The 26,590-nt window shown below is 40.2% G+C and overlaps 2 protein-coding genes across 4 annotated transcripts in view; one reads left to right on the forward strand and one right to left on the reverse strand.

Moving 5' to 3' along the window:
* The first annotated feature begins 1,364 nt into the window (after positions 1–1,364).
* On the forward strand, positions 1,365–13,682 carry GTF2A1L (general transcription factor IIA subunit 1 like). Its single transcript, XM_085219335.1, has 9 exons — positions 1,365–1,385; positions 2,146–2,247; positions 2,798–2,921; positions 4,449–4,504; positions 5,689–5,782; positions 7,438–8,042; positions 9,509–9,790; positions 10,780–10,869; positions 12,752–13,682. Exons 1-9 carry the CDS (start codon positions 1,365–1,367, stop codon positions 12,857–12,859), a joined length of 1,482 nt encoding a protein of 493 aa, XP_085075461.1. The 3' UTR covers positions 12,860–13,682.
* The window catches only part of LHCGR (luteinizing hormone/choriogonadotropin receptor), a 28,712-nt gene continuing 11,897 nt past the window's right edge, over positions 9,776–26,590 (reverse strand). For 2 of the 3 annotated variants that reach the window (XM_010706641.3, XM_085218872.1), the window contains exons 6-11: positions 26,504–26,581; positions 24,447–24,515; positions 23,860–23,934; positions 22,662–22,847; positions 20,890–20,970; positions 17,572–18,913 (exon numbers count right to left, since the gene is read on the reverse strand). In XM_010706641.3, the coding sequence (XP_010704943.2) occupies positions 17,662–18,913; positions 20,890–20,970; positions 22,662–22,847; positions 23,860–23,934; positions 24,447–24,515; positions 26,504–26,581 (1,741 nt within the window). In that variant the 3' untranslated portion in view covers positions 17,572–17,661. Of the gene's footprint in view, positions 14,012–17,123; positions 17,243–17,571; positions 18,914–19,474; positions 19,531–20,889; positions 20,971–22,661; positions 22,848–23,859; positions 23,935–24,446; positions 24,516–26,503; positions 26,582–26,590 lie in introns of those variants that run through there. The other variant, XM_085218873.1, reaches the window with a different exon arrangement.

Raw genomic sequence — 26,590 nt, forward strand, 5'->3', positions numbered from 1 at the left:
GTGTTAGTCTAGCTTTATAATTAAGGATCTGACAGGATTTTCGTTAAAATATTTTCATTCTTCAGATTGTGTAAGCCAGCCTTAAAATCAATGCTTAAGGGTAAGTCTTCTCTTTACAAATCAGGCAGCACTACATACCTACCTAAATATAGAAAAAGGAAAAAGAAAAAAGATGTTTCTAGGTTCTCAGGAAGAGCAGAATAACACCAACATAGGTGTGGAAGGAAGACCGGAATATACATTCTGCTACATACATGATTATAATGAACATTTTTCCAGATGTAACTGTTAAATTGGTAAATCTCTATATTAACATACGAACAGATTGCAGCAAATGTAAGCAATAATTTGTGTAGTTGTACCAGACTGCTGCTACTTAACAAGAGCTTCAGCTTTCTCCCTGTTTATAAGGTAAGAATGACTTCAGAGTTTATTACAGCAAGATAGTATGCTTTTCTAGCCAGCTTTCCTAGGTATACTTTTGCACTACAGAGGCAACCATACTTCTCCAAACTAAGCCTCCTTTCCATCATGAACAAAAGCTGGATTTTCTGACTGCCTTCAGGTTCTGCTAGAGCTCTGGTCCAAACTGGGCACCTCAGCTGCCTTGTACAGTCCAGGTATTGGTCAATTTTTGGCCTCTAAATCTGAAAGAAGAAACTTGGGTTTGTAACCAGTGCTCAGCTGAAACCCAATGTGTGGCAATTTATGTGCTGTTTCAGAGATAGAAGCTCAATGGGAGCAGAGGAAAGCATGGGTTTTTTAAAACACTTTCTTCTCCAATTGATGCTATCACTAATAACAATTTGTAGCTTTGCTAGTGCACTTTTCATCAGTAGGCAATGGGAGCAATCTTACAATAGCACTGCTTTTTTGCAGGTGAGGAAATGGAGACAAAGAGCAGCAAGATGACCTGCTCTAGGCCACCGAAAAGCCTCAGACAAAAGCTTTAGTTTCTTGGCTGCTTTTGCATTGGTGCTTTAGCTATTGGTCCACACTGATACGATTACTGTGAGACTATCGACAGGAGCCAAAAGCACGGCAAAACCCATAAAGCCCTCCCCAAAGACCAGAGAAAATAACAACTACAGAGTAGCACAGCTTCACAAAACAGTAATTGCTCCAGCCAGCAGTTACTGGAGATGCTACTTAATTCCTCCTTTGCGAGGAGCTAATGGCAGTGGCTGGTCACAGTCAGTTCTAGCTTTCCACCTCCCTCGTAGAAAGCAGGTCCCTACGTGCTGCTTAGCTCCCCCCATCCCGCCATGTCTACCAGGTTCGGCTGGGGCCGGCGGCAACCAGGCCGCGTCACCATGGCAACGGCGCCTTAAAGGCGGAAGGGGCCGTTATGGGAGGCTGCCGCCATGGCTCACGGCAACCCCGTGGTGAGGGGCTGCAGCCGCTCCTTTGAGCGGGGGGATGGGGAGAAGCGGCTGCCCCTAGCCTGGTGGGGCGGGTGTTCATCAGGGAGCTAGGCTGGGGCTGCCTAGGGTGCTCTCCTCCTGGTCACTGCTTTATTTTTGCTGATTTGAAGGCAATGATTGCGTTTTTCAGTTGCTTTATAGAGTTGTTGCCTAGTATATCGCATAGTAAATAGCTGTCCTTGCTCTAAAGCTGTACTTAGTGCAAGTCCTGCCTTAACCTCATCTTTCCCCTTGTATCAGTATGCTGTTGAGGTGTAGTGATTGCTGTGATTAGTAAGCCTTACACTGCCCAGAGCTTGTTAACTTCCATTTTGATCTGAATGGCTACATTTTGAAGCTTGTTATAGTGGGTCTGCTCTCCAAGACAACAGGGATGAAGTAATAAAATGTTGCATTACAGCCCTATTGTCGTATAAGTTGAATGATATATACTGATAGCTAAAGAGTTAAAATTACTGTAACTTAGCAACTGTACAGCATCGTGCTGTTGTCTCAAACAATGAGAACAATCTTGGGTCATATAGGCTTAAAGGAACAAGTGGGCTTGTGTTTTTGGTAGGCTTCCAGACACCTGGCAGAATACTTGTATTGAAGTGCTTGATTCATGTTGTGCAGTTTGTAACAGTCGTTTATGTGGCTGGATTAGACTTTATGCTATCACTTCAAATATTACCGGTCATCTTAACTTGATTTTTTTTTTTTTTCTTTTCTTTTGGCATAGCCTAAACTCTACAAGTCCGTTATTGACGATGTGATTGAAAGTATTCAGGATCTTTTTGCAGAAGAGGGAGTAGATAAACAGGTTTTGAGAAACCTGAAGGAGGTTTGTTGGTTTTCCATGTATTAATAAATACTGTGTAGTTATCTGTTTCTCTGTCTCCTAGAGTGTGTCAATTTTTGCTCTAGCTTAGATTTATAAATATTTTGTAAATGCTGTACTGGGCTTCTGGAAGTCAGAATCTAGTAGTGATTGTAGCCATGGTTATTGTATAGAACTGGTTTACAGCACTGCTAGTTGGCTGAAGGAAGGGATTGCTCCACTGTGCAGCCTCACCTTGAGCACTGTATCAGGGGAGGGTTGGGGGATTAGGGAAAGGCTCTGCCCTAGAGGGTGGTGGGCACAGAGCAGGTGGTCCAGGGCAGTGAGCATGGCCCTGAGCTGCCAGAGTTTAGGAAGCATTTGGACAGTGCTATGAGACATAGGGTTTGGGTTGTGGATGATGTGGAGCCTGAAATTGGACTGTTTTTGTGTAGCTTTTATCTTAGCATGTTCTATGACTCTCTACTTTTGGAAAATCTAGAAATACCTGATTCACGTATAAGATAAGTGGTTTTAAAACTGATATCAGTTGACTTTAATATTCTCTTTGCAGCTCTGGGAAACCAAGGTTATGCAGTCTAAAGCAACAGAAGGCCTCTTCAAACACAGCCACCGTTCTTCACACTTAACTCTACAGGTTCCACACAATTTTCATCATGTTTTGCAGGCTCCAACAGGTCAGACTCTGCAGATGCAGTCTAAGTATAGCTCAGTGTTTTAAGTATCTTTTCGAAGACCTGAAGATGTTGGAATGGTCTTTGCCATGCTTTTGTATATATCTAGTGTAACACAGGACAATATGTCTCACTCTGAAAGCAGAGCTTAACCAGTAAGGGAGAAAAATAAACTTTGAGTAAAGCTGTACAGGTATGTCTAGATGCACTTTTATCTGCCATTTATTTCTAACAGGGAAAAGTGAAGAGAATTTTTGTCCTCTTGCCTCCAGTCTGGAAATGTAAAGCTTCAGTTGCAAATTCACCAGATGGGTTAAGATTTTGCATCCTTTATAATGTATGGCACAGTGTGTGCTGGGGGTTATGTGACATGCTTGTGTCCTGGAGCTCTTTTGTCATGCTGGAGTTGAGTCTAGTTCTGAACATCTTAAAATTCCAGCCCTTACTCAAACAGAGTGCAAGTTTTTGGTTTGTCATTTCAATTAGTTGTACTAAAAACAGCATTCACAATGCACAGAAGAATGTGACTTTTACATAGGCTCAGTGAGCAGCACTTAATTCTTCTTGATTAAGGCTTCAGTGGTCCACCTGACCAGTATGATAATCTCATGGTAGAATGAAATACTCAGCTGAGGCCTGTGAGAGAGGACAAAGACCTTTCCTGACAAAGAACAAAAATCATATGTGATTGTTCAATGAAAATGTATCATAGTGCTTGTGTCCATGGAGAACCTTTCAAGGCTAGGTACCTTTCATCTATTTATTTTTTACAGTCTTATTTGAAAGGACTGTTTTTGGAGGTAGATACTTTATTTATCCCACATTATTAAAGGGGAAATAGATTTGGGCTTGTTTTTGTTATTGGAAGCTTTATATTTAATTAACTTCATTAATCCTATGTTTTGGAAAGACACAGTCAAATCTGTTGAATTCAGGGAACTTTTTATTTTTTTGTCTATTTTTAGTAGGATTTGAATTGTCCTATGTTTTCAAACTAGTTAGGGATGTATAGATTCTTCTGTGCCTGAAGTTTGCAAAAGTTTTCCCTTTGTTTTGTCTTTTAAGTCAGTATTAATGCTTTTGTGTACCCGTCTTACTGTTAGCACCATCGGATATTTGCTGGAGCAGAAAACAACTTATACATCTTCTTCATATTGCCAAGGCAGTGCATTTTATGTGTGTTGATTGTATTAATGGCATACTTGGCCTTTACACTGCAACTTCTTAAATTCATTGAATAGAAATATCTTTACCAACAAAATCTCCAAGATGAACTTTTAATAGAATGCAAGTTTCACATATCAAGGTATAGCCTGATGCTCTGAGTATAGCGTAAGCTTGAAGCGATGTAAAAGGAAGAACATCCAGCAGCTTCATCTAGATGTGCTTATTTGTTGATCTAACATGTATGAACTGAAGTTAGATTGCTTTAGTTTTAGGACTTCATGCTGTAAATAACTGAATGTTCAACTGTTTCTGAGACATTCTGTCTAAATAAGCTTTTTTTCTTTTTCTTTTCCCTTTTAATAGCTTCTTTAGTTATCCCAGCTGGAGGAGGCTTTCAGCATTTCATGGCAGCAGACCTGGTATGTAGCTGTAGTGACTTTTCTGTTTTGATTATTCTGAATTCAAAATACTTATATTTGTCAGTTGTTAACAGGCTGGTGGGGAGGCAAATATGAAGCATTTCCCCTCCATAGATGCCTTAGGGCAATATTTAGGAGCTGAAAAAGTTAGCATTTCTAATAACTATTTTATCTGTACAACATGGAATGATAGGCAAGGGAATGGGAATCTTATTGGCAGAGATTCCACAGCTGAAGAAACTAAATGTGTCATGTCTAGCTCTCTTTTATTTTTGAAGAAAACCATACAAAAGCTAAGAGTTCATGGAGGGAGGGCTCAGTTGCTGTCTAAGCAGTGGAAAAAGGATGGAGATGTACCACTTGGTTCTGCAAGCAGTGGACCCAGAAGTGTGCTGGAAAATGTGCTGCACAGATTTAGCCCACAGATTGGTAGTACTGAAAATGTACATGCGTGCAACAATTTTCTTATTACTGAGTTTTAAAAGTGATGTGTGCTTGGGAGATGCTGCCACTGGTCAAGTTGGAAGCAGCATTATCTGTGAGGCATAGAGATTGGACAAAAGTGAGTGTTTTTGAAGTGATAGGCTCTGATTTCTTGGCACAGCAGAACTTGTTTGGGTAGGGGAGGATGCCCTATCATCATTCAGAGCATGATGAATGTATTGAGTGCCTCCTGGGCCTCCAGCTAATGAGCTTGCCAAGCTGAAATACAATATTGGGAAGGTGTTTGTGTAACGTGTAAGTTCCCTGATTTAAAATGTGCGTTTCCCAGGAACAGCTAGTTTGAAAGGGACCTTTATATCCAACTCTTTTCTTTCCAGGAGAAAAGAGAATGATGTCAAGTGTCCTCATAGGCTTAGGTGAGGAGTCTGTACAGTGTGCGTAAGCTTGGGTACAAGAGGCTGTGAATGGGAAGGTATCGTTCTGGAAGATGTGTTCATTGAGGGTCTGCAGGTGGTTTGTTAATTTTAAGTATATGATAAATGGAAGAACTTGGGGCAAGCCATTATCTCTGCAGTCAATACTGTCTGCCTATATATCAAACATCTGAAGCAACTCTTCAGTAAAGGTGATTACAAAAAGGCTGTCATTTGTTTTTCCTTTGGGGATGTTAATTGTGACATCTAGGGCCCTAAGAGAATAAGGTATGTGCTGTTACTTAATAAACTTCTTGCATTTCTCAGGGTGCTCCACAAAAAGGTGCAACTCTTACTCTCCCTTCCAGTGTTGCTTATCCCATACATGTACCAGCTGGACTGACTCTGCAGACAGCATCTGGTAAGATTAAAGAGGAGATGTAACACATTAGAGTGCATTGACTGTATATGGATATAGATGGTCCTGAGTGCAGTAGATAAAATAAATGTGAGGCTAAAGTATAGATGGGTAGAGCCAGTTATCTTCTTCCTTTGTAGCTTGTAATTGCTGCATGGAGGAAGTAATTAAGTTGATTAGTTGGTGTGTCAGTTGTGTATACTTGTAGCATCAGTTAAGATGAGCTGCCAGGTGATGCCGTTTTTTTTGTTTGCTTGTTTTACAGCTGTGGGCAAATGTATGCCTTTGTCAGTCTGGCTCTGTGTTCTGCATGAGGGGCATTCTTTCTGTTTTAAACAGTAATGGTGTTTTGGTGTTTCAGAATTGAATTGATTTCTTATTCAAATGAAATCTTAGCACCCATCACCCTTTTTTTTTTTTTTTTAATCACTCTTACTGATGAAGTCATCTGTAGTGCTGTACAAAATCTACTTGTACTGCTTAAGTTGTGATGAGTGGGAAGATAACTTCATGGGTTGACTTTTCCTTAAACTGCTATTCTTCGAGCAATAATGCCACTAGATGTCTATTTCAAGTATAAATTAAATTGGGAACTTAGTTCTGGTATCTTAATTCTAATGCTGATGATAACAAGGCATTCAGCATTTAGAGTAGTTTTCATACAAGGGGAGGGCAGATAAACTAGAAGCTTTGTGTGCTGTGTGGTTGTATGTTGTTTTTTCTTTTTTTTTTGTGGGGATGCTGAAAGGCCTTAAAAGAATGAACTATCTCTGTACATAGGGATCAGTTTACTGTTTCATTAAAATTATTGAGCTTGCTTCCAAGGGTACTGTGGAGGCACAAATCATAAATACCATAAATGGGTATTAAGCATGGTAATTTAGATGGAAGCTTTGATTGAAAAAGCCTCTAAGCTCTTAATTGGGTCAAATTGTGCTTGGAAAGTACTACTTTGTATACCTCCTGTTTCTTCCTTTTTTTTTTTTTTTTGCCTAAAGTCTTAGTTTCAACTGGGACAGAGTTATTTTTCTTCATAGAATCTGGTACGATGCTACATTTTTTTGTTTTAGGAGAAAATCAATGTTGATAACACACTGATGTTTCTGGTTGTTGCTGAGCAGTGCTGCCCAGAGCTAAGGATGTTTCAGTTTTCTCAGCTTCTCCTATTGCCCTGCCAGGAAGGTGGTTAGGGGGCACAAACTGTAGGGAGGGGACAGAACCAGAGCAGCTGACCTGAACTGGTCAAAGAGATATTCTGTACTGTGTAGCATCATGCAGAAGGAAAGTTTGGTGGGGGGGAGGGGGGGTCGAAGGGGGGGAGTTCATCAGGTGGACTGCTGCCTGGGGAGTGGCTGCATCTTAATTGGCAGGTGATGAGTGATGGCTTGTGCATCACTTATTTTATATATATAATTATCATAACTATGATCCCTCTTCCTTTTCATAATCTTATTAAATAGTTTTTATCTCAACCCATGTGTTCTATTTTTTTTTTTTTTTTCCCTTCCTAATTTTTCCTCCATTCCACCAGGTAGGTGGAGAGTGAATGAATGATTGTTATGCTTAGCTACTGCTGGGTTAAACCACAACACCTGGGTATTTTCTATTGTCTCTGTAGTTCAACCTTACAAAGCAGTTCTTCACCCTTCTCTTTGTAGGGCAGCTTTATCAAGTAAATATGCCTGTTATGGTTGCACATGGCCAAGGAGATGCAAGTATTCTGCAACATCCTCTTCAGCAGATGTTTCAGCCCATTGGCCAACCTTCAGTTCTGAAAACAAATGTTGCTAGTGTTGCTCCAGTGAGAACATCTTCTCTCCAGGCAACTGCTGAAACGTTGCAAACCCAGAAGACTGAAGTCCAACAAACTGTGATATTTCAACCGAGTGCCTTACAGAATAAACACCCAGAGAACTCCACCAATACTGCGCTGTTTCAGCAGCCTGCAGTGAGTCAGCAGGAAATTGCGACTAATGCAGTGTTGAATCAGTGTGCAGAGTTAACAGAAAAATCCCAATACGGCAATCTTCATACAGCTGTGTTTACTTCAGGATCCTCTCAAGTGTTTTCTCCTGCTGAATCCTTGGCAAATGACCCAGGCAGTGTGCTGCTGCCAGATGTGGAGGGGCAGTTAGACATGAAACCTCAGGAAACAGTGCAACAGCAGGTGTCTGATGATATCATTGAGCTGATTATAAAAGGCAAAAGTTTAGATGATAACGCTGCTCTGAAAGACCAGGACAGAGAGGCTCCCAGAGACAAGGTAGGAGCCTTTTATTTCTAAGCTGGTGAAAATGCATCTGTTGTAAATGGTTGTGTGAAGAACAAGCTTTGAATGAGGTGTGATCAAATGCATCTGTAAGCAGCTGAACAATAACAACAGGTGTAATTTTTAAGTTTGCTATTGAGCCTGTTTTGAACAGAGTAGCTGACTGCTTATTTTTACATTTAGAACTTTGGTTACTAATACTGCTGAAAAAAATTGGATTGAATAGAATATCAGTTTGAAAGACTGAAGTGTGTTAGATAGTTGTAATGCATTCATAGATTCATAGACTATTTTTTGAGATTTTTCTGGCCTCTCAGCGGATGTGAATGATGGTTTTAGGGCTACAGTGTCTTTCTGATGCTGAATCTGCTTGTGGAGAGCGGCCAGTTGTGGTCAAATTGCTTTTGGAATGTCAACAGAGTTTAGTTTTAACTCATAATGTATGAAGGACAATTAACTTACTTTGAGAGTCCGTGCTGAATATCAGATTTCATAAGTGAGAATCTGGAGAAAGGAAATGTATTTTCACAGGGGAGAAAAAATCCTGACTAGAATCCAGCTAGAGCTGTGTTGGAAAACTTAAATGACTTAATTTAACAAGCCTTTGTCCTGACTTCATTAGTCTTTGTTCCAGCAATCATTTGCAAATATTTCAAGCTCAGGCTGGCGTGCTGACTTCAAGTTGTACTGTTTATATAAAATTGAGGCAAATTTATTAAATACAAATTGAATGGCAGTAACGAAAAATGTCAGTAAATAGAAAGCATCTTATTTTGCTCATCTACACTTTGGCAAGTTGATGTAGACTGGAGGAAGAACTGAAGGTCAACATGTAGTCTTACTTTCTTGATTTAGAAACTGTATGTGGACGTCAGTTTAGTGCTACAGTAAAAATTGAATGTGAAACCAAAGATCACTGAAACTTTAAAACCCTTTTACACTCTTGTGAGTTCCCTGTTCAGAAATTCTAATGCTTTTATGAGCAGTAACTTGAAGAACTGAAGTATTTACTCTCTCATCTTTTTATATCTTATTTAAAAATGCATTTTGAAATGAGGGAAAGGAATGAATACATCTTGACTTTTTTGAAAATAAGAAATACTCTAAGTAATTGGAATTTTCTTTGCAGTAGAAATTCTAGAGGCCAGCATGGGTATCTTTTTTTTCTGAAGAAGTTGTTTAAGTTCTTTGACTACAATAGTGTTTAAAGAAAAGTCTAAGAAAATGTATTTCTATGTTACTTAGGGAATATTTGACATTGATTCCATTTGTGGTAGATGTAGGAACAAGGTTTTTCAAACATACTTGGGGTTTAGAAGTAGGCTGGGACTCGAAACTCCCACTTAAAGCAACAAGATTTAGGGCACTTATTAAACAAAAATCTTAGGCTTTATATTGAACAATGAAAGCTATGTGGTGCTAATTTACAGGCTGTCTCTGGTCTTTTTTATTCTTTTCAGATGGAACCTACTGAGCAAGTGGAATCTGATTTACAATCAGAGAGGGGTATCTGCAGTGACGCTGAAGGCGTAATTCAGCTAGATGGAACTTGTGATGGTTCTCCCAAGAAAGAAGTACTACATACAAAAGATACAGAAGAGAATGAGTTCATTGACATTATTGAATCAGAGGATTTGAAGATTCTAGAGGGTGAAGAAGATGAAGAAGCTGACAGTATTTCAAACTCTGAGTCTAGCAGCAGCTGTGACAATGAAGAGCCCCAAACAGACATTGTTGAGGAGGTAATTTACTTTCAAGCCTTCTGGAGGATGTTACAATAAAGTAGGTCCAGTAACTCAGTGTTTGAGGTGGATACAACAGCTCCTGTGGAGTATAGTGCAGAGACTGCATAGTTAGATGCTTCTTCTCAAGAGGAGGTGCTGCTGAGGAATTGCTAGAGAGCTTGTTAGGAGGATTGTGAACAAATGAAAGGTGTTGAGAAGTCATATGTTTACTGGATCAGTTAAAATACTTCATTAGCAGAATTAAAACTCTCTGGTGAATGCCTGCCCTCACTGAAATTGACTTCTTTCAGTTTTAAGTAAGATTAGGAAAATAGTATAGTTTTATCTTTCCTTCTGGAGAGCTACAGAGAATTGGATAGAGGACAGTGATACAAGTGTATTTGTTTCCCAGAGAAGATGCTGGGGGTGTGTGTGTGTGTGTGTGTGTGTGTGTGTGTGTGTATTCTTGAGATTCACAAGAGCATTAACTTGCAGAATCTGAACTAAAATATATTGTAGAATCTTAGAGTCCTTAGAGTTGGAAGGGACCTCTGAGGGCCATCTAGTCCAACTCCCCTGCAATGAATAGGGACACTACAGCTAGGTCAGGTTGCCCAGGGCCTGATCCAGCCTCCCCTTGAAAGTCTCCAGGGATGGGGCATCAACTACAACACTGGGCAATATGCATCAACTGATGAGTATACCAGTTACCAGGTGCAGCTGTGGCATTTAGCAGCTCTGCTTTGTTTTACTTTGTTTGTTTTGCCATGTGTGTTTTTTTTTGTTGTTGTTGTTTTTGAGAGGAAGGATGCTTTAGTTTTTGAGAACGTAGACTTGTGAAGATGCTTATAAATGAGCTTTGTACAGCATCATTTTTCATAGCTTTTACGTCTTTCTTTCTTTGAGTGTTAAACTTTATTGTTCTTGTTGTGTATAATGTCAAGTATATTCAACACTAATTTGCAAAAATGTATAAAGTACCACTTAAATGCAGTCTTATTCTCTAGGACCCACTAAATTCTGATGATGATGTCAGTGACCTGGACATTGCAGACTTGTTTGACACCAACAACGTGATAGTTTGTCAGTATGAGAAGGTATGGTATGTAGTTTTGTCTTTGTCCCTTACTTGCTTTAAATGTCTTCAGATCTGGCCTGCTTTTGGTGCCTTTTAAAGAAAAACTAATGTAATAGATGTAATAGATTGATTAGCTGCCAGTAGTCTGAAGATTTGTGTGTTGTTTTCTGAAATGTGGATAATCAAATTGTTCGTAAGGGCCTACTAGGGGGGAATGAGATAAAGGTTGAATGTTTCAAAATTAAGACTTGTAAACCTGCTAAAGCTTACGTGCTTCCTTAATTTCTAAGTAACATGAACAGTTCCGTGGATGCATGGCAGCACTTTAGCCATGGATTAAGATTTTGAAATGGATAACAGAAAACAAGTGTGTGTACTGTTCTTAGTTCTCACTTTGAAGTGCTTCTTGAAAGATTTTAGTACAAGAATTCTGTTGTCTGAAAAACAATTGCTAATGGCCATTTTGCCCTGTTTTATTTTTAATATTGAAAATATAGCCTTATTTTGAGTTCTCAGAGATCAAATGAAGTACTTGGTTTGTTTTGGACATTTACATGTCTATAGCTTAAAGGCTGACAAAGCAAAGTATGTATCTTATTTTGAAAGCAAATATGGAATAAGATTCCAATAGTTTGCAAAGGTTGACTTGGCTTTTATGCTTTCATAAGAGACTTGTGATAATTCTTGTATGTTCAGCTAGGTCTGCCTTAAAGGGATCTGTGTTCTAGGAAACAATGGGCTGCTAAGAAAACTGTCTTTACTAAAGTATAACAGATTGAGCTTCTGAAGATAGTTATTTTGGAAGATGTAGCTGCAGGGATATGTGTGGAGAAGGCATCAGAAATTGAGTCTGTGTTGTTGCAGACGTACCAGTACACAAAGGTTTGAAGCATCGTAACTTAATTTGATACCACGATTGCTATAGGTAGTGGATTTCACATCTATAGCAAGTTTTGTCTGTAATGAGTTGAAAAATCAGTTCAGTGTTTTTTCTTAAACTGGCATGAAGTTCAACACTAGATAAGTCTATAGGAAATTTAATATCAGATGCCTCTGGAAATTGGCAGTTAGGGAAGTTGAGGGAGGTGTTGGTAACTTCCCCTTTTCCAACGTAGATTTAATAAAACATATCGATGTAATAGAAAGTAGATGGAAACAGTTACCTATGAAATTATCTTGTTACCTGTAAAAGAATGCCAAAAGCAAAATGGCTGTCCTTTCTCCTCCTGTTCTCACACGTCCTGAATTTGAAGATAAGCTGATGCTTACAACAAAGGAAACTTTTAGAGATGTTTAAATTCCTTCTTTGCTATCAAACATAAACTTTCTGTAGTATGAATCTTCTTGCAGGCCTTTAATAAGAAATAATATGTAAAGTCTATCTTGCTGTTTTGTATGGCAGCTTTTGCTTTTTGAGCAACGCCCTTCTGTTTTTAGTATTACCCTACCATCCTCTGTGCATGCAGTATTGCTTTGTCGTGCACATGGGAAAAGGAAATGACTGCATTGTGGTTAAGCTGTACTTGTTTGGAAGGTGCAGTGTATTGGGGAGTGGTACAATATTTATATTGCTTTCTTTTTTTCTCTGCTTTCATACAGTTTCCTTTCTCTACTGGATGGTGTAGATGAGGGGGTAAGAGGGTTGTTTTATAGTTTATTAGTGTTTTCAAAGGGAGATGGAAAAATTGGAAGATTCAGGAAGTTGCTCTCTGGAGAGGGCAAGGAATTTGGGATGAACAGTTGATATCCGCTGCCTTTATTGAGTATTTGTGGCATTTTCAAAGAGTATCTTGCATGTTTGGAGCTGCCATTTTAAAATAAAACCAAATTTTGCGTACCAATTTGTGCTTTAAAAAACCCTTTTCTTTTTTTTTTTTTTGTGTGTGTGTGTGTGTTATCAGATACATAGAAGTAAAAACAAATGGAAGTTCTTCTTGAAAGATGGAGTGATGTCCTTTGATGGTAAAGACTATGTTTTTGCAAAAGCTGTTGGAGATGCAGAGTGGTGAAACCTCACTGTCGTATGTATGTTAAGACTGGCATTGTTCCTTTACAAACCACCTGTGAAACAACTAAACTTTCTATATTTTGCTATAAAAACCCATACAATTAGCTAAAATATGTAAAAATCTTTGTTGTTAATACATGCAAATTAAAATAGTACTGTTAACTACTAAACAATCTTTTCTCTTCTGATTATTTCATTACTTTTCCAGTCAAAAAGTACTGTTGAATTGAATAGCTTTAAAGACTAGAATGTTGTGTTTGTTAGTAATTCAAGAAAGCCATAGAATACTAAGTGACTGTATGTAAGTAAATTGTGGTTTAGTTTTCTTATTTTTTTCTTAAATAAGAGCTGGAGTATGACCTGACGTATAAAACTACACAGTTGTAAGTGATGCTTATTTTCAGAGACTCAGATTTAACATCTGTGCAAGTATGAAACTTGTGGCTGTTTCAGCTGAGTATTTTTCTCCTCTTTCTTTCTTCTCACTTGCTTTTTTATTTGTTGTTAATTTGTGGTGGTCCTTTTTGACTTCAGCATACAGGCAGGTATTTTACATGCAGGTTGGGAAATGTGGGTGGAAGACCCTTGAGCTCAATAGATGAGAACTATTATTGCTTATTCTATACCTTCTCTGCTTGCTGGGATGCAATGAATAGTTTTTTTTTTTTTTTTATTTTAACATTTGAATGTGATTTATTTTCACTGTCAACGTGAAGTCATTTAACTTTTGGTTCTGCATGTATCAACTACATTCTGTGACTACAGACCAGTAGGCTGTGAATGATGCAAATTGTGCATAATAAAAAAAGTCATCTTGTATAGTCTTCTAGCAGTTGAGCGTTTTTTTTTTCCTGTCTTTAGAGAAATGTGTAGAAGCCATGCATGTGACAGTAGCTCACCCTGCCATGGGCACTGCATTCCCAGTAGTAGTAAACATTAGCTTCCTGTTTGTTCTTCTAAAAATATAAAGCTCTGTGCCCTTAGGTCCAGGCCCTATCTCTTCATAGCTGTAGCTTTCTCCTAGCTAACTCATTTTTCTTGTAGGGCAACGTTAGAAGTTAAATACCAGGCTGACTCAGAATGGGATCAATCTGTCAGAAGAGCAGTGGCAGCGTCGCTCACTGGGTCTGGCAACCCTCTGTCCTGGCTGCATCTGGTGAAGGAAGACAGTAATGAGACAGTGGAACAGGTTGCCCAAGGAGGTTGTGGATGCCCCATCCCTGGAGGCATTCAAAGCCAGGCTGGATGTGGCTCTGGGCAGCCTGGTCTGGTGGTTGGTGACCCTGCACATAGCAGGAGGTTTGAAACTAGATTAGCATTGTGGTCTTTTTCAACCCAAGCCATTCTGTGATTCTGGTTTTCTCAACTCTCTGGGAGGATGCTGTAGCCTTGAGAAGGAAACTTAATGAGAAAGCTGGAGAGAAGGAATATGGGGAAGAAACGAAAGAAAACCAAACCTTGTTCATAATGATATGAAGCATTGTGCAAATGACACTGAGATGTCTTTTTCCTACCCCTTTTTAGTTCAAAGCCATTCCAATCCTATCACTATACTCCCTGACAAAGAGCCCCTCTCCAGCTTTCCTGTAGGCCTCCTTTTGGTATGGTAAGTCAAAAAAGTCTCCCAGGAACCTTTCCTTCTGCAGGCTGAGTAAGCCTGGAAGCAGGAAGAGTGCAGCACAGGCAAGATGAATTTACAGGGCATGACTGGATGTACCATTCACTCTCTGAATGATTCTACTGAAAACAGGGCCTCTTTTTGCTAGTCACTGTAAAATTAAGTGGCTAAAGAGCATCCGATTATCAGCCACTTCTAAAGATGAACTGCTGCATCTTTCTGGTTACAGTTTTAAAGGCTGCTTCTAAATGAAGGTGAGGACTCAGTGCTATGAGCACCTTTGGGATACCTCACCTCATCTCTCCTTGTCTCTTTTCAGAGTTTGTTCATCTGTGCTTGGGTGCTTAGATATGTCGTGAAAGAACTGGAGTAGGAAATGGTTCTTCTCCTCTTCTAAGCTGTCCTAATTCATAGTTATTATATGCCTTCTAACTTCCAGCCTGATCTGCCTTTGTATTTTGTTGTTGAAACATTTATCATGCTTTAATGTTCTGTGAGATGTGAGTGTTTTTTTTGTTTTTTTTTCCCCCCACGTCTTGCTGCAAATTCTGTGTAGTCCATGTGTGTTCATTATAGAAACTTGTCATCTGGAATACAAGGTATATTTTTAATACTGCTGTCTCTCCAAACTGCTTGTAAGACTTACGGGTTGGTGATATTTCTCATTCTATTTTTTGACCCTTTGACACATTTGAGAAAATGGCTGCTAAATGCATATTTTAGCAGCAGATCTTTTGGCTCCTACAAAACTGCTCTGCAGACGTTCCCTGGGAGTGCCTGTGATGACTTTCCCAGACCAGAGCTGTAGACTGTGTATATGGGCATCTTATAGTAGGGATGACTTCCATTTTCTTTCATTGAATTACACAAGAATTGCCTTTATGTTTTGTTTAAAGTGTTCTTGAATAAATTCAAAGACTACTTTTAATGTGAACACTTAAAGCTAACTCAAAATATCAGAAGTTAGGGAATTTTTTTTTTAGACTGGAAAAAAATGTTCCTTATTAAAATGTAAGCTCAGTTTGCTGATTACTTTAACCTACGCCTTAAGCAGTGATCAGATCAGAGCGTTTTTGATCTTCATATTTTGCTCTAATGCTTTTGATTGTCACTGTTTGCAGTCGAGCAAATGTGTCACTGCAGATATAACACAAGTGTGTCTCCAATATCAGTTGAGACCATTGAAGATGCTTCAATTAATGACTGTCTAAGATCTTACATTACAAAAGAAAGCTTACCAGGAATAATGACATAGAATAACATGTAACTTAAATGTGAAGCTTAGTGTGAATCTAAATTGCTAGTAAATCACTAAACCAATAATTTACTTGTTCATTTTTGTATATAAAAAAATTTGAGATGAGTGAGCTTTTCACCCTGATGAACTGCAATTTAAGTAAATCATTTGGTGTCTGCTGGACACACAGTTTTGTCATGTCTTGTGTTTTTTCCCCAGTTCCTTTTACTGGTAGTCCTGTTTCCTTGTCTGCTAAGCTCAGGATCTGATACCTATAAAGAGGTGTCTCATTTGGAATTTTTACTGCTTGCTAAACCACAGATCTAATAGTCTCCTCTGCTTCTCAGTCCTGCTTTGTTCCCTGTGTGTATGTCACCTGTTCCTGAGCTGTTGTACTGATTGAAAGCACGGCATTAAGCGGAAGGTTAGGGAGGGTTGGAGATGTTATTTCTAATTAACACAATTATAAGTTGTGCTATTGACTGGTGTAGCATTAAAGAATCACTGTCATTATTGTGAAGCAAATGTAATTTGCAGTGCTGTGTTTCGGCAACTACAGTCTGCCCTTTCAAGGACCTGTTAGGCTACATTTGTTCTGGAGGAAGTACTGCTCCACTGAGGATCTGTCCTTAGGTATTTTAAGTTTTATCTACAGAATGTTATCTAATACTCTAAAACTTTAATCACAAGCCTGGATAAAATGTTTGCTTTTCATTCTGTGAAACAAACTGCCACCATGTAGGAGTCCTAAGCTACAAATTTGGTTTGGTGACTGAGCATTCCCTGCTCTTCACATGAGAGATGGTGAATCCAACCAACCTGTCAAGAGTAAGTAACTGGTGAATTGACTTGATCTGCAGGCCCTGGCTATTGTATACCTTTCTGTCCACAGGAATATGAGCTTTTCTAGAGGCCAATAACAGTCCCTCTGTTATGTTGCAATAACAAAAGAACACTCAATTGTTATTTAAATTGGGAATGCAGCCACAAATCTGGATCTTATTAGCCTTGGAAAACATGTGGTGAAAAAAAATGATGATTTTCAATGGGAAAACACAGTTGCTGCAAAGTAACTACTCTGCTCTGTCAGCTGGGAGTGAGGTTGGAATGTGAGGGCTGAGGAGTCACCAGGGCATTCTTAATGCCATTGGCACTGGTGACACTGGGGACAGGGCAGATGTGAATAGGGCACTGTATTGTCCTTGGAGAGGAAATAAGGCAGCATCTATCCTACTGCTGAGCTTACAAGGACCCTTAACAGCTTAGGTGGCCAGTGTGGGTGTGTTTGATACATAAAATACAGTCCTGTGTAGAGCACTCAGCATTCTGCTGCTATTGCATTTCTTTTCTTTCTGTTTCTGGATCATACGTGGCTGCATGTGGGTTAACTTTTTTTTTTAAATAAATTACCTGTATGCTCCAAGTGAGATCTAATGTAAACTGTGACTTTTCTAGCAACAAAGATTCAACAGGTCCAGTTGTCTTGTTGAACACTGTTCTTAAGCAGGTGGCTGTGTAATTGGATGTTTCTGTTGATGAAATACAGGAGGCATCTACTTTAGTGCTTCTTTCTTTAAACCCCCCCCCAACATGACAGCGAAGCTGGCGAGAGTGGAGAAGAAAGGATGAGGGGTGGCAGACAGGCACTACTGCAGGAAAGCAGATCTGCAGTCAATACAGTACCCTACAGTACCCATTAATCTGAAGAGCACCTTAAATACTCCTGGACTCCCTTGATTCTCCCTGAGGAAGTATTTCACCTAATTCACCTACTAATCTCCTTCTGTGCCTGTTGTTACTAGAGAAGAAAAAGGAGAACATCGCTTTGAATTTCAGAACAGTAATGCTGCATAGGAAGTATTGACTCATGATTTTATTTACTGTGAGAAGTTCAAGATATGAAACAATCCCTACTTGGTGCAGCTGGCACCATAGAGCATAGCACCTACTAGCACTCTGGCTGGCTTTTCTTTGTAGAGCATCTTGTTTTGCACAGCTTCTCTGATGCTGACAAAAGCAGCAATGCCTGTGAGGCTTTACTGGGGCCTGGGGCTGAGCTGCCATTTTTGCAGTTGGAGGTGTAAGCAGAGAAGTAGTTCATTCGACAGAGCTCTGCTCGGCTCTTACAGCAACCTAGCTTGCTCATCAGCAGAAAGAAATCTCTTTGGAATGCTTTAGTGAAAATTGCATACAGAAACGGGTTTGCGCAGGAATTGACTGGGTAAAATAAAACCAGCAGGATCTTGGAGTTTGTCACTGTGATGAGAGGCACCTTAAAGGCAGCAGATATGGCGAAGAAGGAGATGGGGGCCATGCAGGTAAAATCCGTGAAGATCAGTATGGCCATTCTCTTGGCAATCTTGGTATCTTTATTTGCAGCTACCAGCTCAGGGTTCTGCACAGCGATGTATATCTTGATGTAACAAGCACAAATGACAACGAAGGCTACAACGTTGAGCACTAAGATCAGCAATATGTAGGCTTGGGAAAGCCCTGTTTCAATATCCATGGGCAAACAGATGCTGACCTTCATGTAGCTGCTGACGCCCAGCAGTGGCAGCACTGCTATCAGGATAGAGAACACCCAGCCACCAAGCATGATGGGCACGGCGTGCCGCAGCCGTAGCTTTCGGTCCAGCTGCATGGCGTAGGTGATGGTATGCCACCTTTCTATGGTGATCACCGTTAGCGTGTACACGGAGAGCTCACTTGCAAACACAGTGAAAAAACCAGCAGTGCTGCAGCCGCTGCCTGTTTGCCAGTCTATGGCGTGGTTGTAGTACTGCCCGCTTGTCTGAGCATCCACCGAAGCAATGAGCACCAAGTAGAGCCCCATGCAAAAATCAGCAAAGGAGAGGTTGCACATGAGGAAGCGAGGAACCGTGAGCTTGTAGTGGCTGGTTATGAGGACGAGGAGCACAATCAAGTTGCCAGCGATAGCAAGGATGTTTATGAACCAGATCAGGACCCTGAGAAAACTGTATCCTAGGATGTCTTCACAGGGGTTAAAAGCATCTGGTTCTGGAGTACACGTCAGTATCTTGGGCTGACAGAAGTCATACTCAAAGTCAAAGCCTGTCATCTCATCCTCATAAAAAATAGTTGAGTAGCCGTAAGGAAAGGCTTCTTCACCTGTTCCAAGTGGGTACGTGTGCTTTTCCGCTGGCCACAGCGATGTGTTGAAAGAAGCATCTCTGTAACTATTAAAATAACAACCCACCCAAATAGAAGTGAGCTATTTGTTACATGTTGCTTGCACTCTATAAGATACAACAGATGACAGTTGTTTTAAAACACTTCCTATATTTGTTTCTACTGAATGTTTATAAGCATCAAAGCCCCTGTAAGGATGCTTTTTGCTGGGGTAGCAAACTTGGGTTGAGGTTATATCCACAGAAGTGTTTTCTTACCCAGCTTACCTATTTGTAAGCACTTTATCTTGACTGCTTTGTAATTGAGCCATCTTTCTCAGTATGCCAGTAGACTGCAGTTCAAATCATAGTAGCACTTGAATGAATGGATCGTAGATTTTATGCGTATGGGTTTATCAGATTGTTATAGAAACTAAAGTAACTGAAGGATTTTGGTTCTGCTCCCTTGCCTCCCTGAGGAAACACTCAACAAAGTTCTGAGACTACATGTGGCTTGAAAAGTGCTGAGAAATTTGATTGCAGCGTTATAAAGTGAGGAGTGCATCATTAACTAGATAGAGTATGGCAACAGCTAGGAATACATGAAATTTAGACTGGAAAAATGCCTACCTGTAAATGTTTTAGATGTTCTAAAGTGATCTCTAATCTCCAGATCATCTGTAAACCTATCAAAGTGTCAATAAGCCTATCATAGAAGAAACATTTTAAAAGCAAGTGCTGTCCCCTCTGATTCCCTGCCAGAATAGCTACCAATATCACAGTTATCCCAGTTGTGAGTGTTTGGTGGGCAAACACTCAGTCTTCGATGTGAGACTTGGAAAACATTTCTATTGAGGACACTAGTTTAGAAAAGTCATAGGTTTAGGACAACTGAAATACATGCTTAACCTTCTGCAGTTCTTGAAGCCTGTATGTTAATCTCTTTCTTTCTGGAGCAGGTTTGTAACTGCCACATAAAGCTGGGTTGCTTTTCAGCTATTTTTGTTAGGTAAATACCTTGCCAATCTTGTTACCTTAACTCTTCTTTCATGAAAAAACTGCCCAATATCTTACTTTTACTTTTCTGGCTTAAACTGGAAGAGCAGAGAATGTTTGACTTATTAATTAAAATAATTGTGATTTTTCTGAGAGGCCTTGTAAACATGCTATTATGTAATAAGAAAAAACAAGCTCTCCTTGTAATAAGAACTCTGGGTTTTCACCCAGTTTCTGTTGTGGTTCCTAAGCTTTAGAATTTGCAGCCTTTTAGCCTGAGAATCGTAACCCTGTGTTCATCTAGATCCCAATGAGTCAATCACATTTCAGCTGTATTGCATGTGTTGGCATTTTTGTTTTTCAAGACTTTGCAATGATCTGACTTAATGTCATGGTTAAAGAGAAGCCCCCAGGTCTCCCATTTGGCAGGGGATGTGTGAATATTTGCGAATCCTTCAACTCATCCATGAAATAATGTGCTACCCCACCAGTTTTGATATCAGACTTTTTCATTGTCCTACTGGATGCAGGTCATACAGAACTACAGGATGATATGAAAAGATATCTCAGAGGTACGCAAACTGCATGGGCTGGTCAAACTTCTAACTCAGGGATTCTCTTTTCTATTTTCTATTTTCCATTTTCTATTAGCACAAGTGATGACATTGCAGACTTCTAATTATTTGATCTATGGGCAAAACATATTAACAATGGCAGCTCTCTGATTCAGTCAAACTCCTGCAATTGTCTTTGAAAATTGTCTCCAGGTAGCCCTTAAGTTTGTTAAATATGTAATCACTGTTTAGAAAGCATTTCAAGAATTTAGAAGAGAAGCTGTTGTGAGGGAAGCACATGGAAGGGTGTTTTTTTTTCCCTTTTGAACATAAAAATCACAAATCTTGGTTTAATGATAGTAAAATTACCACTGTGCAACTTGTAAGGGTGACTGAATTAACAAAAAAAGAAGGCATGGTGTTTTGGAAAAAGCATACAAGTAGCAAGAGGAGAGTCCATATTTGGAATTTCCAGCTTCTGTGTGCGGTACTTACAATATTTCACTAGTTGTTTTCCTCACTATGCTTTCACACTGTTTGGAGAAGTTGTCAAAAATGGAAAGCATGGAATTTTGCCTGAAATAAGAAGGAAAAGAAAGTTGATTTTCAGTCTGGATTTTGGCCAAATTCTCATCTTCTCTGCAAGTGATCTTCACCGGCATGTAAAGTGAGCTGGAATTGGCAGTGCAGATATTCATGCAGGACTTTGAAAGCAGGGGTAGGAAAGCTTAAAATGTTCTGACAGTGAGCAATACCACATGAGGTGGTCTTTCATCTCAGTAGTTTATGATGTACTCATTATAGTGAAATAACTTGAGCTGTTTGGGATCTGCAGGTAGATATTTCATGCTGAAAGAAAAGCTATTTGAAAAGTACGCATTGCAAGACCATATATTTGGGAAAGTCATTGGTTTTGAGGCTTTAAAGGTATGGGCTAAATACTATGTACTCTTAAGAGAACGAGACACCTGGATCTTACAGAAAGATTTACGTATAACGAAAAATTAAGTTTCAAGATGCCAATCTAAGCACCATCATAATACTTATCAATAATGGGATGGCAACAGAAGTTGCTATAGCATGTTTTTTTTTTCTGCCCACACTCCAGTGCAGGAAAGTTTTATGGACTGAATGCAACTTCTATCTCTCTTACATAGCTCATGACGCTCTCAAATCTCAAGAATATTTGGTTTGAAGACTTTATTTGCTTTAAGTCTGAGACTTGCCTGGTCAGATATATGTAAGACCTTGCCACCATGTTTCACTGGTCATCTGGTGCAGTTTATAGGTGGTAAGGAATGGGATGTAAGGAGGGAGGGGAAATTGAAAGCAGAAAATACACGGGGGAGGGTGACAGAGTTCAAGGGGGTACAAGGAGACAGCACTAGAAATACTTGACTATAGGGTCTTTTCTTAACTCCTGCAGAAGTAGGAATCGCTTATTAAGATGAAGAGAAAGCATATCATCACCACCTATTCTATCCTGAAGGATGGGATTATATTCCTGCCTTGCAGCACAGTCCTGATGTGATGGTATGCAAGTCATGTTGATCAGGCATCCTACAGCTGCTTAGTACATCTTTTCTGTAGGCTTCATCTGGGGTAGGTGAGAAGTGTGGAATCTTCATAACTTCAGCAAAACTCTTTAGGATTTGCTTTGGCTGACTACAGCCAACTGAGAGTTGAAGAAAAGATGCTGAGAAATTAGCTCCAGCTATCCCATATTGACTTATACAAATCAGTGGATGGGAAGTGCTCTGTGTGTCAGTTTCCAATTGTGAACTGTGGAGAACAACCCTGTCTACTATCATCTGAAAGATACTGAGTAACCCAGCTACAAGGTCATCGTAGCACTTGCATTAAATATGCTGCATAACTAAAGTTGCAAGTTTTTTTATTTGTTTGTTTTTAGGACAAGTGCTATTGATGTAAATATACCTTCCATGTGCTGGAAAGATATTTTATCCAGACTGCTATTTTACTGAGATATCAAGAAAAGTATAAGCTTTCAGCAAACTTAGAATAACATCTCAGCTGGCTGATTCTAGACCCAGGATGTGAGAAATTTCTCTTCCCATACGAGTGGAAATACCTCTCCTGGATTCAGTAGAGATCTGTTGTTTGGAGTGAGGTTTTGCTGCATTCCACAGTTTCCCCTGAAAGACAGGTAGGTCAACCCATCCAGGACAGGCCAGCTGAACGGAGTGGAACTACTGTTTTGGAGTTTCTGAAGTCCTGCAATACAACAGCGTGCCATTTGGACTTACTTCTCTGTCCTCAGGTTTCGAAAAGCACAGCAGTGGCTGGGGTAGGTCAGAACGGCTTCCAGCAGACTGCTGAATTTATCCAGAGGCGGCAGTCTCTTCAATGAGTACGATGACACTGCATTGAGGACCTGGATGGCCTCCAGCCCATAGCTAGGCAGGGACTCCAGTGCCGTCGAAGAAATGTCCCTGAAAATCCAAGAGTACTTTCATTTCTTTTCATACAAATATAAGCCTCACCAAAGCATGAAGATAGATTGCAGTGACTCACTTTTTTTTATGAAGGTCTACATCTACAAATTCACTCAGTATCCAGCTCAGAGATGTACTCTGTGATGCTGCAGAGTCCTTCCCTGCAACCCAGGAGCCCCAGGCCCCTTCCCTGCAACCCAGGAGCCAGTTTTAGCGTGTGGAAATCAAAACCTACTGTGTTGGGGTTCATTCTAGGTGTTTCAACTAATGCATTAATTGAATATTTTATCAAAACCTGCACTAGAATGCACTGTTCTTGCCAGGACCAACTTCAGTACTTTGGCTTAGAGTAACTTTAGGAAAGGCCATGTATGGGACCAAACATTTCAGAGTTAGGCCATTAAACGCAGAAAAAAGAAAAGGCTACAATTATGTGAGTGTTGCTAGTAAGACTGTGCAATGCAAAGCACCAGGGAAAGGAATACAATGGCACATGTGGAACAGACTGCTATTTACAGAGCCACTCATTGGCTTTATTGCATGCAGCTACAGCCAGTGCAGCCCTTAGTATGTACTTGATGAATGAAGTATAAGGATGCTAATAATATATTTTATTCAGAACTGGCTTATAGCACGTTGTCAACCAGTTCACTTTCATAAGCAAATTCTAAAATAGTACGTTGTAAGAACATGCTCATCCTACCAAAATACAACTTATTCTGCAATGCCAGGAAATATAGTGCAGAGGTAGGATCAGTAGGCTCTGACACAAATACAACTAAAGCCACCTACATACCTAAGGGGCAGAGATCAATACCAAGGCTAAAACTGGCTGGTAAGTGTTTGTCATGATGCAGGCTGAGCTTTGTGCCCTGCAATTTCATGGCACCTCATTGATATGTTTCCATTTTACACGAAGGTGCTAGCAGATCAAGCATGCTGCCCACGAGCATTACACAGTTCATACAGGATGTCTACAAAACCAGGTAAAGAGTGGTTTGATGCTTACAGGACATCTGGCCCGGTGGCCCCTCTCAGGGCATCATTGTGTATCCGCCTCAGGTTTTTGTTGTCCTTCAGAATCCTGTGGGGTCAAACATAAAGTCTTTACATCTGCCTCCTGAAATACCTCCTTCCAATCTATCTCCACTCAAGCTTCCTCCCATTGCAGTGAGTTTGTTCCAGCATCTGGTCTGAGATAGCTTATATTTCTTATGCCACTCCTTCTTCCATTGATGCCATCAGGCTGCTAGCATCTACTTTTAATCCTGGTTGTTTCCAATTTCTTCTGATTTAAACAAGGAACAACAACTCTGGTCCCTATGCAGCAGGACCCGTGTACAGAAATGCAGCAAAGGTTTTGCCAAACCACAGGGTTAGGCCCAGAACATGCGTGATTGATTTAGATACTACTGACACATCCCAGTGTAAAATGCAGTTTCCTGAATTTCCTCTACATGTTCATGCTTTCCACTCTGCTGCTGACTTGAGGAGTGTATTGTCTGGCCCCTGCTTTTACCAGGAAAGCTTGGACCAGGTGATCCCTGAGGTCTCTTCCAACCTGATCTTGCCTATGGTTCTATACAACATACTTACAGTTGATTTAACTTGGTCCCATTGAAGGCATGGCTGTGGATATCTTCAAATCCATTTTTATAGAGTTTGCTGACGATTAACAAAAATGCATAAGGAAAAAAATTCAAGAAAAGATGAGATTGTTATTTTACTACAAGTTAATCTTAATGCTGTACTCAATTATTGTATTGTCTGGCTTATAAAGAATTTTGATACCTATAGATAGTATAGCTGACATTAGCTCAGAAACTATCATAAAATTGAAGCTTAAATTCCCTAAGCACCTTCCTGTTTAGTGTTCAAGAAATCATCTTCTTATGTGCAGATTCTCCTTGCTCTGTGGATCTCTGTGCCCTCGTTGGGATGAGACCCAGAAACAAGATGTGATTCCAGGTATTGCCTTGGCTCTGGGACAGCAACCTGCGTGCAGAAGACCTGGATTTTGTGATTTAAGCACGTACAGGTACAAGGCTCACAGCAGTGTAGTGTACAAAGCAATTGTGAAGTCCGGAGGGTGCTGCTGGTTTGCATATTCTCTGTGGACATACATCTTCCAGGAGCCCAAGAGAGCAGTGCAGAGAGGTAGGAAAAAGCCTTTCATCATTCAGTGGTCAGCAAGCCCTGAACTCTGCCACAGATGCCTTGCCCAGGGAAACTTGCTGCCAGCCCTAGGTTTTTGATTCCCACACTGGGGCCAGATACTAAAAAGTTGGACCATGCCACACCTGCAGTCCAGGACCTTCCTTCATTAAGCTATCTAACTTGTGGGTACGATTTCATGGAGAAAGAAAGTGTTGTGATATAGGTTAATGTTTCCAGTATCACCTGTATATAATCATTCACATATAATGTTCTTTAATATTAAGCCCTAACATAAAATTTGGTGCCTTTTATGGAGGGCTCTTTATCTCTCCAAGTTTTACTGTTCATTTTCCATTTGTTTTTGGAACATCAGAAACAGGCTGTGAAGCTGCTCCTGAGAAAAGCTGGGCAATGCCTGGCTGCATTTGATATGAGTCTGTGCACAATGCTGAAATTAGCGATTTCCTTAAAAAACACAGCCATGTTTATTGTATTGATCCCCCTCCTCATGAAGCACGAACAGCCCAAATTAGCTCTTTGAAATGCAACGTATCAGCACAGGCTGAATTTACGCCCTCACAAATTACTTGTGTTTCACCAAACCGTGCTGCAACAATTCAAATTCTTTCAGCTAATTGCAGTTAATTCTATAGGGTGGAGTTACAGTGTAGCTCTGCAATTAGGAAACTGCTGATAAGGTAATTCTTTTCTCTCCCATCACAAAAGGATAAGAGAAAAGCTGTTGTTGGTTGTTTCCTGACTGTGAGTTAGACTCTGGTCCATTTAATAGTTTAGGAATACAGTAAAAAATTTCTGGCACGTTCATTTTTTTGCACCGTTCACAGAATCATAATTTTGCTGAAGTTATTTTGTGAATTGGTTGGTAGGAAGGAGGCAGGAAATGATACTGTAAGCTAAACCATTGCTCCCCTTTAATGCCACGTGGTTGTTGTTTTTGGCTCCCCTATCAGTTTCTGAATACACCAAATCTGTGTTGAAGATATGAAGGCCCTAATCTAGCCAGCTGCAGTACCTGCTCATGCTTGGCATCAGCCAAGCCCATTTGCAGGCACGAATATTCATGGAGTGTTGCACAGAAGTTTGGCTTTACGTGCTTGTAGAGCTGTGTTTGTGCTGCATGGCCAGGAGCTGCTGCTGCCATCTATGGAGGCGTTCAAGAAATGTATAAGTGTGGTACGAAGGGACATGGTATAGTGGGGAAATATTGGTGGTAGGTAGGCAGTTGGACTGGATGATCTTGGAGGTCTTTTCCAACCTTAGTGATTCTATGATTCTGGCTCTCTTTGGCTGGAGCATCTCACCTGGCATTAAACCCACTCATCTCACAGGCAGCTGTAGCGTGCTAGAAGGAAAGTCTTGGTATGGAGACAGTACAGACATATGGAGCTTAATTTCAAGATTCTTTTCCAAGTGAGGCTGCTCTGCTGGAACAACAGTATTACCATCACAGAAGGAGCTGGGACTGCTTTACTCACAGTGTCAGCGATTCATTGCTCATCCCCTGGAAGGCATTTTGTGGTATGGTTGTCATATGCAGGTTGTCACACAGCTCCCTTTGGGCG

The sequence above is a fragment of the Meleagris gallopavo genome, chromosome 2, assembly GCF_905368555.1.
Source record: "Meleagris gallopavo chromosome 2, MGAL_WU_HG_1.1, whole genome shotgun sequence".
In the NCBI taxonomy this organism is placed as follows: Eukaryota; Metazoa; Chordata; class Aves; order Galliformes; family Phasianidae; genus Meleagris; species Meleagris gallopavo.